The 13,729-nt window shown below is 54.8% G+C and overlaps 4 protein-coding genes across 4 annotated transcripts; 2 read left to right on the top strand and 2 right to left on the bottom strand.

Moving 5' to 3' along the window:
* The first annotated feature begins 57 nt into the window (after positions 1 to 57).
* On the top strand, positions 58 to 6,123 carry SEPMUDRAFT_126073 (uncharacterized protein). Its single transcript, XM_016902034.1, has 3 exons — positions 58 to 535; positions 740 to 1,517; positions 1,591 to 6,123. Exons 1-3 carry the CDS (start codon positions 246 to 248, stop codon positions 5,590 to 5,592), a joined length of 5,070 nt encoding a protein of 1,689 aa, XP_016761151.1. The 5' UTR covers positions 58 to 245; the 3' UTR covers positions 5,593 to 6,123.
* Positions 6,124 to 6,561: 438 nt separating this feature from the next.
* On the bottom strand, positions 6,562 to 8,133 carry SEPMUDRAFT_164018 (DNase I-like protein; the record flags this gene model as incomplete). Its single annotated transcript, XM_016908094.1, has 1 exon — positions 6,562 to 8,133. One exon carries the CDS (start codon positions 8,131 to 8,133, stop codon positions 6,562 to 6,564), a length of 1,572 nt encoding a protein of 523 aa, XP_016761152.1.
* Positions 8,134 to 8,364: 231 nt separating this feature from the next.
* On the bottom strand, positions 8,365 to 11,494 carry SEPMUDRAFT_149531 (uncharacterized protein). Its single transcript, XM_016905614.1, has one exon. It carries the CDS (start codon positions 11,088 to 11,090, stop codon positions 9,147 to 9,149), a length of 1,944 nt encoding a protein of 647 aa, XP_016761153.1. The 5' UTR covers positions 11,091 to 11,494; the 3' UTR covers positions 8,365 to 9,146.
* A 1,023-nt stretch (positions 11,495 to 12,517) lies between these two features.
* SEPMUDRAFT_108453 (uncharacterized protein) lies at positions 12,518 to 13,623 on the top strand (the record flags this gene model as incomplete). The annotated part of the gene is made up of 7 exons (XM_016900739.1): positions 12,518 to 12,628; positions 12,658 to 12,723; positions 12,764 to 13,022; positions 13,099 to 13,151; positions 13,254 to 13,268; positions 13,451 to 13,506; positions 13,533 to 13,623. 7 exons carry the CDS (start codon positions 12,518 to 12,520, stop codon positions 13,621 to 13,623), a joined length of 651 nt encoding a protein of 216 aa, XP_016761154.1.
* Between the last annotated feature and the right edge of the window lie 106 nt (positions 13,624 to 13,729).

Raw genomic sequence — 13,729 nt, forward strand, 5'->3', positions numbered from 1 at the left:
TCACTTTTCCGAAAACGCTAAAGCGCTGGCCCTGAGACGCGAAGAGAGAAACCGTAAAAAAAAAAAGAGTCCAGATTCTGATTAGTGGATATGAGCCGCATCGATCAAAGCAAAATCCTCTGAGTCGTACCCGTGCATGAGGATCGCAACGAGCTGGACAAGGCTGTGGCGGTGACGTCGCGCTGGAGACTCTATTACTCAAGGCTCGAAAGAGTCTCGAGGACCGTCGTGATCAATGGCTCAACATGATGGAGAAGGGCACAATTGCGCGCAGGCGCCAGAAGGATACGGCGCAGTTTGGGAGGCCGCCCACACGACTACGACACCACAATAGAACGCAGAGCGATGTCCCGTCACAGCCCGATTCACCGCGCTCGCCGATAGCCATTCGACGGAATGAAGACGGATTCTTCGAGGGCATCAACAAAGGCCACAAGCGCAACGATACCGCGCCCACGACGAAATCGAGCGTGTACGAGGAGAATCCGAAGAACTTCACTGTGGTCAATGTGGGCGCTGGAGGAGTTTTGTACTTGTACGTGAGAGCAAGAGCCTGCTGGCGCGCACGCGCACACACACATCCCCCTTTCCCTTCCGGGTGTTCGTTTTCGCGTCGTAGCTTCGGATATACCAAACGATGCGCTGGGAGACAGACGCTGCTGTTTCTTTCTTCTCTCTCCTTGCGACATGGCATTGATTCTGCTGGAAACATGTGCTAATCTGCTACCGTGGACGTTAGGAAACCGAGTCGTGTGCCAGTTCCCAATCCCAACTATGCTCCGGCGACACCTCCGGCCACCTCAGATGGCGCCGAATCGTACTATACGCGCTACACGGACCAAGGCGAGCAGCCTCTGTTGCGAGAAAGCACCGCATCGTTATATTCTGGGACCAGAACGCCGCGCTTCTCGAGATCGAACACCACTGCAAATGTGCAGTCGTATCTGCCGTCTTGCAGCCTTCCGAATCGGCATCACCGACGAAGGACCCGATCTGCGTCTTGTTCTTCCATGGGCAGCAGAGTGAACAGTCTTCAGGCAGTCCATGAGGAAGATGTGTCACGCTCGACGAAAGCGCCCAAGTTTCGCCGAAGAAGCAGTGCGGATACAGAGCGAGGGGAACTGGGCGTCCGCATACCGCACTATCGATTAGGAACACCACGCTTCAGCGACCGAGGTACAGCATATCTGCACAGCTCCATTCATACCAATTCGTCTGTGCCATCTTCGGTGCTGTCTCAGGCCGAGTTTGAGAAGATCTTCCCGATTCCACCGGGGAGAGGCATCAGCTTCCTCGCAGCGCAATCGAATCGCCAGCTGCGTGTGCCATCCACCGCGCGTGCGCCTTCCAACGATACTAGATCCAGGAGTCTTGCTACCCGCTCTGCCTTTTCTTCGAATCGACCCTCCACTCTAGGCTTCATCACGCCGGACACCTTCGACAAGATCGAGGACAATTTGGACAACCCGGCATTTGTGCACTACCATCCTGCTACTGGTCGGATCGTTGCCGCGACTGTAAGTAATGGCTACGGCATGCTGTGTTTGCTCGCTACGATGCACACTGAGTAGACTTGCTAACCAACATCAGCCCGCGCGTCTTATTGCACAAATCACCTCGCCCGATTTCCTGGACTACGAGCTGTTAGCGGACTTCTTCTTGACCTTTCGCTGCTTTATGCAGTCGGAGGAATTGCTCGACTACTTGTTTGCAAGGCTTCGGTGGGCATTAACAAGCGGGAACGATGGCGGCCGCATTGCGAGAGTCAGGACTTTCGTGGCCCTCCGACATTGGATTCTCAACTACTTTGCAGATGATTTCTTGGACGATGCGATGTTTAGGCAGATCTTCTGTGATTTTGTCAACGACTTGGCTGCTGTCCTCCGTGAACGGCCCGATCGTGGCGGCGGTGATATGAACATCATCTCGGAGCTGAAGAAGTGCTGGCGAAGGACGTGTATGCTATACTGGCCGGCCACTGAGCCCATGGACACACCACCTGATGCAGACATATTCCCAGGAGGCATACGGCATCAAGACGTGTCTCCTGCAGCAGCATCGGCTCTCAGCCTACCATTGTCCATACGACCAACGACGTACCGAGGGTCCATATTCGAAATCACTACGATCCAGCTTCCGGAACGGCCACCTCCGCGCCACCTGACCCTCACGAGTGGCAACGAACCCGGACAGCGCTCGACAACGACGACGACCCGCACAGCCAGCATTCCTGCATCTCCTCTCAGCGAACAGAGTCTCGAGGTACTCTCCTGCTCTGTCCCATTCTTGCGACACATTCGTCCCACAGCGAGGGCTCGAGAGAAGCAAGAGCCGAGGATTGCTGGGGCGCCACCCAAGGCAGGCAAGCCGCGGCCCAAGGTGCACAAGAGAAGTGGCAGTTTCTCAGATGCTCTGCGTGACCGACGTACACCACTGGCCTCAGCCAAGACCGACAACATCGAACTCAAGGATCTCACATCTTTTGCTGTAACGGGAGGTCTTGTCCGTGGCCTCTTGCTACAACCGTCGCCATCGAAGGTTGAAAACACAGTTCCGGTCACACCGGGACCAGAGCTGAACGAAGGGCAATTCTCTGGAAACGAATCGGACAATGAGCGTAATCATAATCTTGGAGTGAGGAAATTCGTTGTTGAGGTCAGACGTGCGCTCGGTAATCGTAAACCGAGCAATAGCAGGTCTCCTGCCCGAAGTTTAAGCTCCAAGGGTTCACTGGGCTCTCGTGATGGGAGGGAGGCGCATCGGCCACAGCAGAAGCCTTCCCCGGATTGGCAGCAACTTCAGGGGCCGGCACGACTCGATGTACTCGGTCTTGCGATCGAACGATCGTACCAAGGCGCACGGGATGACTTTGCGCGCACTGAGGTGGAACCAATACAGGAGCATCCTTCCGCCGAGCTTCAAACTGAAGAAGCCGATAGATCAGAGACGCCGCGGCCAGCGACTGCGAAACGGGATGAGCCACCACCTTCTGCGCAAGGCTATGCATCGAGCGGTCTTCCTTCGAGCGGCGCCCTTCCATCAAGCGGTCTCCCGTCTAACGGACTTGCCAGTGGCCAATCCAAATCTTCTGGGGAAAGGGACATCTCTCGACCCGACACTCACGTCACCTCTGGTAGCAGGTCCATTGTGATTGTGGATGCAACCGGTGCACCTGAACTGCCCATGATGTCCGGAGCACTGCCTTCGCTCCACAACACGACTCCCGAGATGGTGCCCATACCTCTGTTCCGCAACCGCGCCGACTTCAATCTGGTGCGAAGACCGAGCATTGGACAGGCAATCGCGGAGCCCCCTCGGACCGTGGCCGGTGAGGCCGAGTTTCATTGGCGATCTTCGGATGCGAGGATGCACGATCTCTTGACGTCGTCTGACAGATGGAGCGCCGAGGAAAACAGTCGTGCCGGCAACAGTGCCATGTACGCGGAGTCGAATGTTCTGCGCAGGTCATCTGTCTTTGCTCCTAACTTCGAGTTGCAAGCTGTACCTCATCAGCTGCGTAGAGTGCCTGGCGGCAATCTGAGAGATGCCAACCACGTCAGGTCTTTGGAAATGGCACAGCCACGACCCCGATCGGAGGGCTCGCTCATGTCTACCGCCATGTCGAGGGTACTTACGGTGACGTCCAAGCGGACCACAGAAGAAGGTGGTGTTCCACTGTCAGGATTTGATGAGCTCAGTAGAAACTCGGTGGTTCTCCTGGCCACGCATTCGTCTCAGCCAGTATTGCGACCATCCTTTGAGGAAGAGGCACGGAAGCTGAAAGGAATACCCGACAAAGATTCTGATGGCGCAGGTGGTATCGAAGACGCTCTGCTCAAACTTGAAGGCAAAATTCCCAGTCCATCGATTGGCAGTTCTGCTGATTCGCGCAAATCGAGCGAGTCGAGCGAGTCTGCCCACTCGCACGCGTCCACTACACAGCCGACGTCCATCGACGGGTCGAGGTCACCTCTCCCGGCCCCTCCGATGCTGCGGGAAATGCCCACGGGCTATGCCAGGCCCGTGTACGGCGACATACCGATGAAGATCTCGCCATCGATTCAGAGCAGCCATCCCAACGTGGCATCTCCAGTCACGGAAACACAAGGAGCCAGCATATTCCACCCTTCTGTCTCCGCTGTTGGGTTTCCTTTTGCACATGAGCCCGAACGAGTGGAGGAAGCAGGACGAGATGTTCCCACGACTGTCTCCAGCCCATCGGCCTCGGTCCCGCCCATGGCTGCGAGGCTGAGCCAATGGCCGATCACGGATCCGTATACCGCAGCTTCTACTCCCGAGTCATCCGCATATGCGCAATCGCAGACCAGCGTACACAGTCAGTCTGAGTTCCGGTTGCCATCTGGGGATTCTGCTACAATACCAAGCTTCAAGCCAGGGCCATGGGGAAACCAGACCTCATTCCTGCATGATGAACATCAGAGCTTCAGCGACATCTCCACTGAGATTGTAGACTACGAGTCTCAGAATGGTCACACTGTACGAAGCTTCTTCTTCGACGACACTAATCATGATGGTCATGTGTCGATGCGGCCGTTCCAGCTCATGAGCGCCACGCCGCCCTCGACCATTGCGGAGCCTACGTCGTTTGAGTCGCCTGATCGCAGACAACTACTTCCTCGAGCCGTGCCTCCTCGACCTGGCCAGACTCTCAAGCAGAAGATCAGCAACCCGAAGCTGCAAGAGATGGCTTCGAATCAGCCTTTCCCTAGGCGATCAGGCGATGCGCCCAAACGTTTGCAGCCGTCTCCGAGTCCGTCGAATGAAAGCTCTGTGAATGTGTCTTTTGAAGAACACATACCATTTGTGCTGGCGTACGAGTCGGAAGTCATCGCGGAGCAATTGACCATTATCGAGAAAGACGCCCTGGATGAGGTGGACTGGAAGGACCTCGTCAGTCTCAACTGGCAGCAGAGTCCTCCGAACATCCGGAACTGGGTCGACTATCTCAACACGGAATCTTCGAACGGCATTGACATTGTCATTGCCCGCTTCAATTTGGTCGTCAAGTGGTGCATCTCTGAGATTGTCCTCACTGAGGCACCCTCGGAGCGTGCTCGAGCCATCACCAAGTACATACACATTGCGGCTCACTGCCATCGTTTGCGGAACTACGCGTCACTCTACCAGATCACGCTGGCCCTGCTGTCCAACGAGATCAGTGGTCTCACCATGACCTGGTCCCTGGTCGCATTACGTGAAAAGCACATGCTCGAACAGCTCGAACAGCTCTGTCGTCCACTACGCAACTTTCACAATCTCCGAGCTGAAATGGAGACTGCCATGCCTGGCAATGGCATCATCCCTTTTATCGGCCTCTACACGCACGACCTGATGTTCAACGCGCTCAAATCCGCACGCATCGATCCTCCTCCTCCCGGCAAAGAGTCCTTGGTGAACTTTGAGAGATACCAAACCGCAGCAAACATTGTGAAGAACCTCTTACGACTCATTGAAGCCAGCTCCAAGTACACTTTCCATCCCGAACCAGAGGCGCTCAGCAGATGTCTCTGGATCGCAGCTTTGGAAGACAGCGAAATCCAGTCTCGAAGTATGCATCTGGAAAAGGATTGACTAGCCGACCCTGCCACCACTCCTACCAATAATACCAAAGCCCGCGATCTGCCCATTCTCACGGCCACGACCACAGGAACAGGCATGCCACCGTCTCGCAATCTCCGAAGACTTCACAATGGAGACCACGAGGCGGACAATCACATGCGATACAGTATTCGAGGAGTCTATGGGCCTCATCCGGCTCTGAAATCTAGATATTCTACCCGTGCAGGCCATATTAGGTTCTTATGAAGAATGAATGAAGAAGAAGAAGAGAAAAGAAGAGAAGAAGAAAAGAGAAGAGAAGAGAAGAGAACATCAGAATCAAAATATATTCCCCCCCAGCCATTCTCTCGTTCGCGTTTATGATGATGAGAAGGAAGGAAAGAAGGCACAAAGTAGCAGAGAGAAGGAAAGAAGCAGAACAAGGCGGGCAAAACGAGAACGAACAGAGAGATGAGATTTACGACCGTTTTATGACCCATCTATATCTACCTTATCCCAACCAACCAACCAACCAAAACCCGGGTGGGTGTACCCTATTGTGAGAGGAGAAGAAGAAGAATTTCAAAAAGAAAAATTCAAATGTAATCTCTATCTAGATGATTCATGAATGTATCCACCCTACCTTACCTACCTACCTTACCCTTTTTTCTCTTTTTTTTTTCTCTGTAACTTTACTATTCGATTCGATTCGATTCAATATGTATGTATTAATCAAGAACCTACTCAAGAAATCGAAAAAATCCATCAATAAATACCTTAGTATCAGAGAGACATTGTCCTCTACATATCAATCACTAAGCTTGGCTAGGCTAGGCTAGGATGGGCTGGGCTATATCAATTGTTGCATGTAGGTAGGTAGGTAGGTAGGTAGGTAGGTAGGTAGGTAAGTAGGTAAGTAGCGTTTTCTCTCTTTTTTTTTTTCTCTATTTGTACAGAAAAACTTTTTATTTTTTCGATTTTACCTAAATCTCTCTATCTATCTCATCTCATTCGATCCATGCCTGATTCAGCTTCAATGTCATCTCGACTGGCGATTTCCGAATTCAATAATTTGTCATTATGTTCTTCTTCTTCTTCCCCCTCTTCTTCCCCTTCTATATCACTTGTTCCTCCTCCTCTGGCACCGCCATTCGTCGTCGTAGAGTGCAATTGTCGTTTCCGTCGAGCCTGGTCCGCTGCCGTGTCAATTTCATATTTGAATTCCCGCAACGCGCGAAGTTCGCTGCCCACAAAGAGGAACCCCATGAGGCCATCGACGACTCCGGCGGATAGTCCGAGACTGCTGAGGAGCATGAGGAGGAAGGCGACAAAGTTTCGCGGAGACCACCAGACGGCGATGAGGCATCCGATGGAGATGGTGAAGGAGGCGAAGAAATGTGCGATGCGCCACTTTCGCTGCTTGCGTTCGCGAACATCGTATTGGGCGATCATGGCTTGGATCAGTTCGTATGTGTCGTGAGGCAGATGTCGGACCATCTTGTTGTTGTTGTTGTTATTATTATTGGTACCGAGAGTTTGTTGGGAACGCTGGCGAACCAGTGTGGTCTCAATGGAAAAGTGGTCACTCAGCGAGCATTTCAACGTCGGATGGCGCATTCTCATGCCCACTTGAAGCTCCTCGATTCTCCACTCCTGGCCGGTATGTGAGGCGTTGTCGGAGAAGAAGACATAATCTAGTCGTTTGGCCTTGGGATCCGGTGCGTCGTGATCGACATCGGGTACGGGCTTTCCTTGATGCAGGTCCTTCCGAAGCTGCTCGCTCCATCTCCACGTATTGAATTTCGAATCACAGGTCGTGCCATGCTCGTCCAAACACTCCATTGCGCTGGGCACAGCTCTCCCTCTCGCCTTCTCGGCCTCGTTCTCTGCACTACCCAGTGCCGAGTCGGGCTTCACAATCCTCCACACATCTTTCACCGGACTATGCGCCTCAATCAATTGATGAGCCAAACTCATGGGCACCATATTGAAATCTCCCAACCCAATCACCATGTGTCCTCGCTCCGCTGCATGGCGCATCAACTTGGCAATCTCCCACGCCTGCGCCGTCCGATGACAAATATAGCTATCGTTGGGCTCTCGTTCATACGGTGCGTGCAAATGCGTACAAAACACCTCCACGACATCTTTGAGGCCCGAGCCGAGTCGGATCCTCGCCGACGCAACACCTTTTCCCACATACCAGTCGCCTCGAAAGAATGCCGCGGGGCGTCCGTTTAATGGGTAGCGGTACATGCTGCTTTCCTCAATGGGCCATTTGGACAGAATGGCGAGCCCGCCGCCAAAGATGCCACTCCAGTAGAATTTCCCGTGGGGGAGAATGTGTCTGGTGAGGTCTCGAATGGCATTGTAATCCTGTTGCGTCCAGCACTCTTGCAGGCCGACGATTTCGGGTGTGGGTGAGGCTGTCGCCAGCTGCCGTCCAATCTCGGTGAGGCGTTCGTGGCGGTACTTGGAGATGAATTTGAGGCCCCAGCAGTTGAGGGAGACGACGCGGATGCTGCTGGGGAGCGCGAGGAAGGCGTTGCTGCTGCTGCTGCTGGAGTCAGCCATGATGTTGAGTGTGAGACGGAGAGCGTGAATGAAAAAGTGGACGTGATGTGACGTGACGCGCGCGACGCGGGACACGAGGGAAGCCAACAACGGCTCACGCCGCCATTCCGATATCGATAGAACTAGGTAGGATCAGGTATGGATGGACACCACCGCGGAGGCAGAAAAAGGTTCCTTCACGGAGCGACATGATTGATTACTGATGACAGGAGACCAGGAAGATTCAGAATGGTCAAAGCTTTCTTCTTTCTCGAGCTATTTACTGCTTCTCCCCGGACAGTATCTGTTCACTGTGGCCCGATGCGTTTCTCGGCCATGGTGTATTCCAAGAATCAGAACCAGATTATTGCCTCCCGTGCAGTCAGCTTTTTCATCCCCTGCGAGCTCCTCGCTCTGATCACGCTCTCATGACAAAATGGAACTCAACTCCCAAGCAGCAGATACCATACATCCCCACCAAGGCAAAGAAACAAGAGAGAAGAAAAAAAAAAACGACCGCAAAACATGTCCAACACCTTTCACGGCAGGTGTGTCGAGGTGTTCCGCCATTCCACCCCTATCTCTTTTCGACGTCACGCAACATAAAATCTCGGCCTGATATCCTCCATCACATCTGCCGCCGAATACGTTCATGGCGAAAGGGTCGTTCGGAATAACATATAGAAAGGGAACAAGAGAAGAGAATAGACAAAAAAGAAAATAATGAGAAGCAATGTGCCAGTGATATGGCAAAGCAGCAATGGGACACCCATATCGTCAGGTCGACAGAAGAGGATGTATGCGCTGCCGGGGCCACGGGCTAGACATGGGCAGCCGGTGTTGTCGTATCGTCGTGTCGTGAGGGTCATAACCGATCATGTCGGCGTCGTTTTGCGGAAATGCATGCTTCAAAAGTATAGTGGATGCGAGTGGAATGAAGCACGGTCATCGGGTACGCCGCGCTAATGCAATGCTGATGAAGTTGTTTTTCAGTAGGGCGGCACGCATCGCAGAACAGAAGAGAACAGAGAGCCCTAGGGTTGCTTGGCTGCTTGGCTGGCATGTTGGTGCTGTAGTTGAAGCAATTGTTGGTGAAACGGAGTCTGGTTGTCGCCCGTCGGTAACAAGTTGATGCGGGGAAATGTATGGTGCTGCCGGCTGGGTGGCGGAGTCTCGACAAAAGGGGACAGCAGGCGTGGCACAGGCTCAATCATGCGTCGTGGGGCCGAGCGACTGCCCATGGGGACATCGGGGCCGGAAGCCAGTGCGTCGGCCATCTCATGATCCACGCCCGTCGCAGGCGGCGTAAAGAGGCTGGACATATGGTCAGCAGCCACTGCAGTTCCCACACTGAAGCCACGATTCCGGAGTAGAGGTCGCTGCTGCTGCTGCTGCTGCTGTTGCTGCTCAACAGGTGGACCAAAGACGTCCTCCAGTGCACCTCTTCGGGGCTTCTCCTCATCAGAACGGAAACGACGCTTGCGAGATCGTCGATCTGTTGGAGCCCCGACCTTGAAATCAAAGGGCGAATCCAGAGATCGGCCGTTGAACTCCGTTCGGCCCAGCGATTTCGTGGTCGCCATGCTGTGCAGCAGGTGGCTTCTTTCATCCCCGAGCTCGCCATCAAAGGGCGACGCGAGAGGAGCGCCCGCTGCTCGTCGATCCATATGCTGGACATGGATCCTCAGCTCCGACTGCAGAGATGCACTCTTTTGATGTGCTTTCGAGCGAGGAATGCGGTCGAACCACCCCTCGGGTCGGGGCTGTCGTACCTGTCGAGGAGCAGGTGGTGGGCCGTCGCTGGCAAGTTGCGCAAGTACACTACCCGGCTGCATCGAAGGGGCCGTGGAGGTCAACAGGGACTTGTGCATGTCGTAAAAGGAGGAAGACATGGCCACGGGCTGCACACGTGGAGGGCCATCGCTGGAAGTCTCAAAGGGCGAAGGCGAGCGTGTGCGAAGCATACGCGCGTAGTGGGCGGATATGGAGGGACGCTTGGCACAGAGCTCACGCAGGCGCCGCCTGGTTGCGGCCGCCTTGGGCCACTTGGGCTGCGTGAGGTGCAGCGGACTCGGCCGGATGGTGTCTGGAGAGCCCTCGCGATGGCGCCCAGCGTCGCATCCGAGCATGGCGTCCACAGAACCTGAAGCAGGCGCATTGAGTTTGCGCGATCGCCAGGTGCGTCGTGCCTTGGTTGCAACCTGGTCACAAACACCCATTGGCGGGGTGCTGCCCGGTAACATCTTAAACGGCGTCAGGGTGGGATCTGACAGATATGCCATGAACGTCAGCCACAGGTGGTCATCCATCTGTGGTGTCCACTGCCCATGTCGCCGGGTCTTGGCGCGCTTCATCTGTGGGGTGTCCTGGTCCAATGATGAAACGGGTGCGACCGACTTGTCCTGCTGGTCGTCCATAAACGGATCGGTCGTCTCGGATAAGGGGCTGTCGTAGCCTCCGGGTGGCATGGAGAAGGCAGAGCTGCCACACGAGGAGACGGAGGAGTCAGAGAAGGAGGAGCAGACGGAATTGGCACGCTGGAATGTGGGCTTCGTGTTGGTGATCAGATCCCACTCGTCCGCGGGATCCTCCAGCTGACTGAAGGGCGTACAGAGTCGGGGAGTAGGCGTCTTGGGCGGAGTAATGGCGCGACCGAGTGAGGATGCGTGTGGCATGGGTGAAAGCAAGTGCGCAGATGTCGGCTGCATCGTCGGGCTTGATATTTGTGTCTCAACCTCGGACATCTCAATGGTCGGTATTACCGACATGTCGAGCATGATGGGTTCCTGAAATGGCGCGCTGGGTCGCTTCCTCTTGACCTTGAAGGGCTGTGGACGAGGAGGTGGTGGAGGCTCAGAGGTCAATTGCGCCTCGTCCAACTGTGCCTCTGGTGTCTTGGGCATGTGTCCGTCGCCGTAGAAGGAGCCGTGGAGTGAGGGGAGCTGTATCGACAGCGACGGTCGTCGAGTCGGCGACATGGTGGGCGTGTTGGTGACGATATTGCGCGGTTGCGCGTAGCGGCGGCGGCGGTGGTGCTGTTGGTGGTGGTGGTGGTGGGTGGTGGGCGGTGGTCAACGCGGTATCGGTGTCGCGGCGCCTCACGGTAGAGTGCGCGACGGTGCGTGCGCGACGGTGGGTGCGGGTAGCAATCTGCAAACAGCGCTGCGCGGTGATGCGATGCGCTGCGCTGCGCTGCGATGCGATGCGATGCGCCGGCGCGACGGACGCTGGAACTCCACTTCGCGTCCTCCTATGTCGCGCGCATGTTGCGTTTATGTGTGCGCCAGTGTGAAGCGATTGCGGTGCAGGGTGCGAGGTGTATGCGGCGGTATGTGTGGTGGGTAGAAGGAGGTCGAATGTCGGTGGCGGTGGTGGTGGTCGATGGTGGTGGTCGGGTCTGAAGAGAGGAATGGCGAGGGAACCGACGCCGAAGCGGGAAAGCTGATGAGTTACGGGCACGGAAGGGAAGGCGCTACCTGTAGCTAGAATGCTAGAATCCTAGATCGAGTGATGGACAGACAGGCTTTAGCGGGCGCACTAGCCGCACACGTCCAATATCCTCGTGAATCGCGATGGGCTCTGCGATCGGGGGGGTTACGAACGGCAGTGCGTGGCTCGGTCGCTGTATCACCGTTGCTTTGATGGGACAATTGAGTTTGGGCAAGTTTCGTTGCAGTTGGACTGTCGCAAGTGTGCAAGCAAGTGTGTGGCAAGCAAGCAAGCAAGTAAGCAAGCGAGCGAGCGAGCGAGCAGACGGGGACGGGGACGGGCACGGTGGAGAGTGCAGGTGGGACACGGTCCTCCTTTCCAACAAACTAGTTCTACCAGGGCGAGGGCGCAGAGACGGGGGAGGGAGGTGGACTTGAGTGGGCACAGGCTGGTACCCGCGCCGTCTCACAGCAGACGAGAACGAGCGCCTAGTCCTACCTGTCTCTTTCGTGTCTTTTTGCTTCCCCGCGACAGCGGTCAGCCGCCACTGGGAGAGAAGGTCTCTGCTTTTTATCTAGGCGGTACTCTACCAGCAACTACGGTAGGCTAGCGAGCTGGGTGACGGACGGGCGGACGGACGGGTGGGTGGGTGGATGGGGTGGTTGGCTGGCGGGTGTGCTGAGTTCCCGCTGGCCACGGTGCCCGTATCGTGACTCGTGCACGCCGTGTGTGTGAGAGGGCAGCCAGCAGCCAGCAGCCTGGCAGCGCATTGCATGCAGTCACTGCAGTGCGTGGACAGTATGTATGCACAGTATGTATGAATGGCGGTGGGTCTCCTGCAGGCCAGGCCAGGCCCGGCCGTGAAAGGGCTCCTCATCAGCACGCTCGCTCTGTAGTCTGCAGTAGGCCAGCAGCAAGAAGGGAAAGACGTTGAGTGGCCCACGTTGCACGATAGGAGGTACAGTAGCAAGTAGGTATGAAAGTATTCTCCGCTCCCAGCAACAGCAACTGCAATTCCACCTGTTTTACTGCCCTGACCTGTCCTGTCCCTTGGACTCTTGGAGAAGCGAGCGCTACGGAGGTACAGGTATGCTACTACTATTCAGTATTCATCAGAGGGACGCGTCTTCCACGCGCATCTTTCGCGTCCCCGGCGCTAATCATCCTGGTCTGGTGGATGAGGTAATTATGTCTATCGGCATGCCTCTGCTACAACAGCAAGGCACTTCCCAACTCCCTCTGTCTCCTCCCTCTCCTTCTAATCATCACGCCGGGCTCGAGCAGCAGTTTTACCGATTGCGACGCCGTTTCGGATGCTGATGATGATGCTGCTGATGATGATGCTGCTGATGATGATGATGATGGTGGTGGTGCTCTCATCATCATCCCTCCTCTCACTGGAGAAAAAGGGAAAAGAAGAAAAAAAAAAGAGGCTTCCACGTTCGTCAACATCCCGGCCTCGGGAGCAGGGGCATACGGAGGTAGCTCGTGTCTGTGACCGCTGTCAATCTTTCCACTCGCCATTTTCGCCTTTTGCCAACAACAATTGCCGACCAGCCGGCCGTCTCGCCTTTTTTAGTGTTGACGTCCTACCTCCTACTAGGTATACTGTATGTACCCGCCATCGTGATTTTGAGACTCTTTCTCAGGTACCTTGCTACTGGTAGGTAGTAATAACAGATTTTAGATGAGCAAAACGGGTACCAGCATAGGTACCTGAAATGAGGGTGTGTTCGACACGCGCGCAAACCCGTTTATGACTTGCATACCTACCGATATATTGATTATTCTTCGCTTCCACTTGCACCTACGAGGTAGGAGGTACCGTAGGTCGTGTGAAGATGTGATGAAGAGATGAGAAAAGTGCCGAGACGCACAAACGTTTTGATTTTTTAATGCAAACGACCAGGTTCCCTTCCCTTTCCTTCCCTTTGCCGCCAACCGCGAAAAGGATGTGCAGGTGGGGTAACTTGCTTCACTTGCACTTCCAGCTTCAGGTTGTTCACATCACACAAGCACGAGCATATCGATGATGATGATGATGATGATGATGATGTCGTGCAAGGTACGGTCGTCTCATAATCTTGTTTTTCTTTTTTATCTAGTGTAACGAAGATGCCCGAGCAGTAAGGTAAAGTAAGGTATGCTTCAGGTTTTCGATTGTCAGAAGGAAAAGAAAAAAAAACAT

The sequence above is a fragment of the Sphaerulina musiva genome (assembly GCF_000320565.1).
Source record: "Sphaerulina musiva SO2202 unplaced genomic scaffold SEPMUscaffold_5, whole genome shotgun sequence".
Lineage (NCBI taxonomy): Eukaryota > Fungi > Ascomycota > Dothideomycetes > Mycosphaerellales > Mycosphaerellaceae > Sphaerulina > Sphaerulina musiva.

Excerpts from the sequence above, each read along its gene's own strand:
- SEPMUDRAFT_126073 (XM_016902034.1), top strand. The coding sequence starts at position 246 with ATGATGGAGAAGGGCACAATTGCGCGCAGGCGCCAGAAGGATACGGCG. Across the intron at positions 536-739 it reads GCTGGAGGAGTTTTGTACTT|GAAACCGAGTCGTGTGCCAG; the intron begins GTACGTGAGAGC and ends CGTGGACGTTAG. Across the intron at positions 1,518-1,590 it reads GTCGGATCGTTGCCGCGACT|CCCGCGCGTCTTATTGCACA; the intron begins GTAAGTAATGGC and ends AACCAACATCAG.
- SEPMUDRAFT_149531 (XM_016905614.1), bottom strand. The coding sequence starts at position 11,090 with ATGTCGCCGACTCGACGACCGTCGCTGTCGATACAGCTCCCCTCACTC.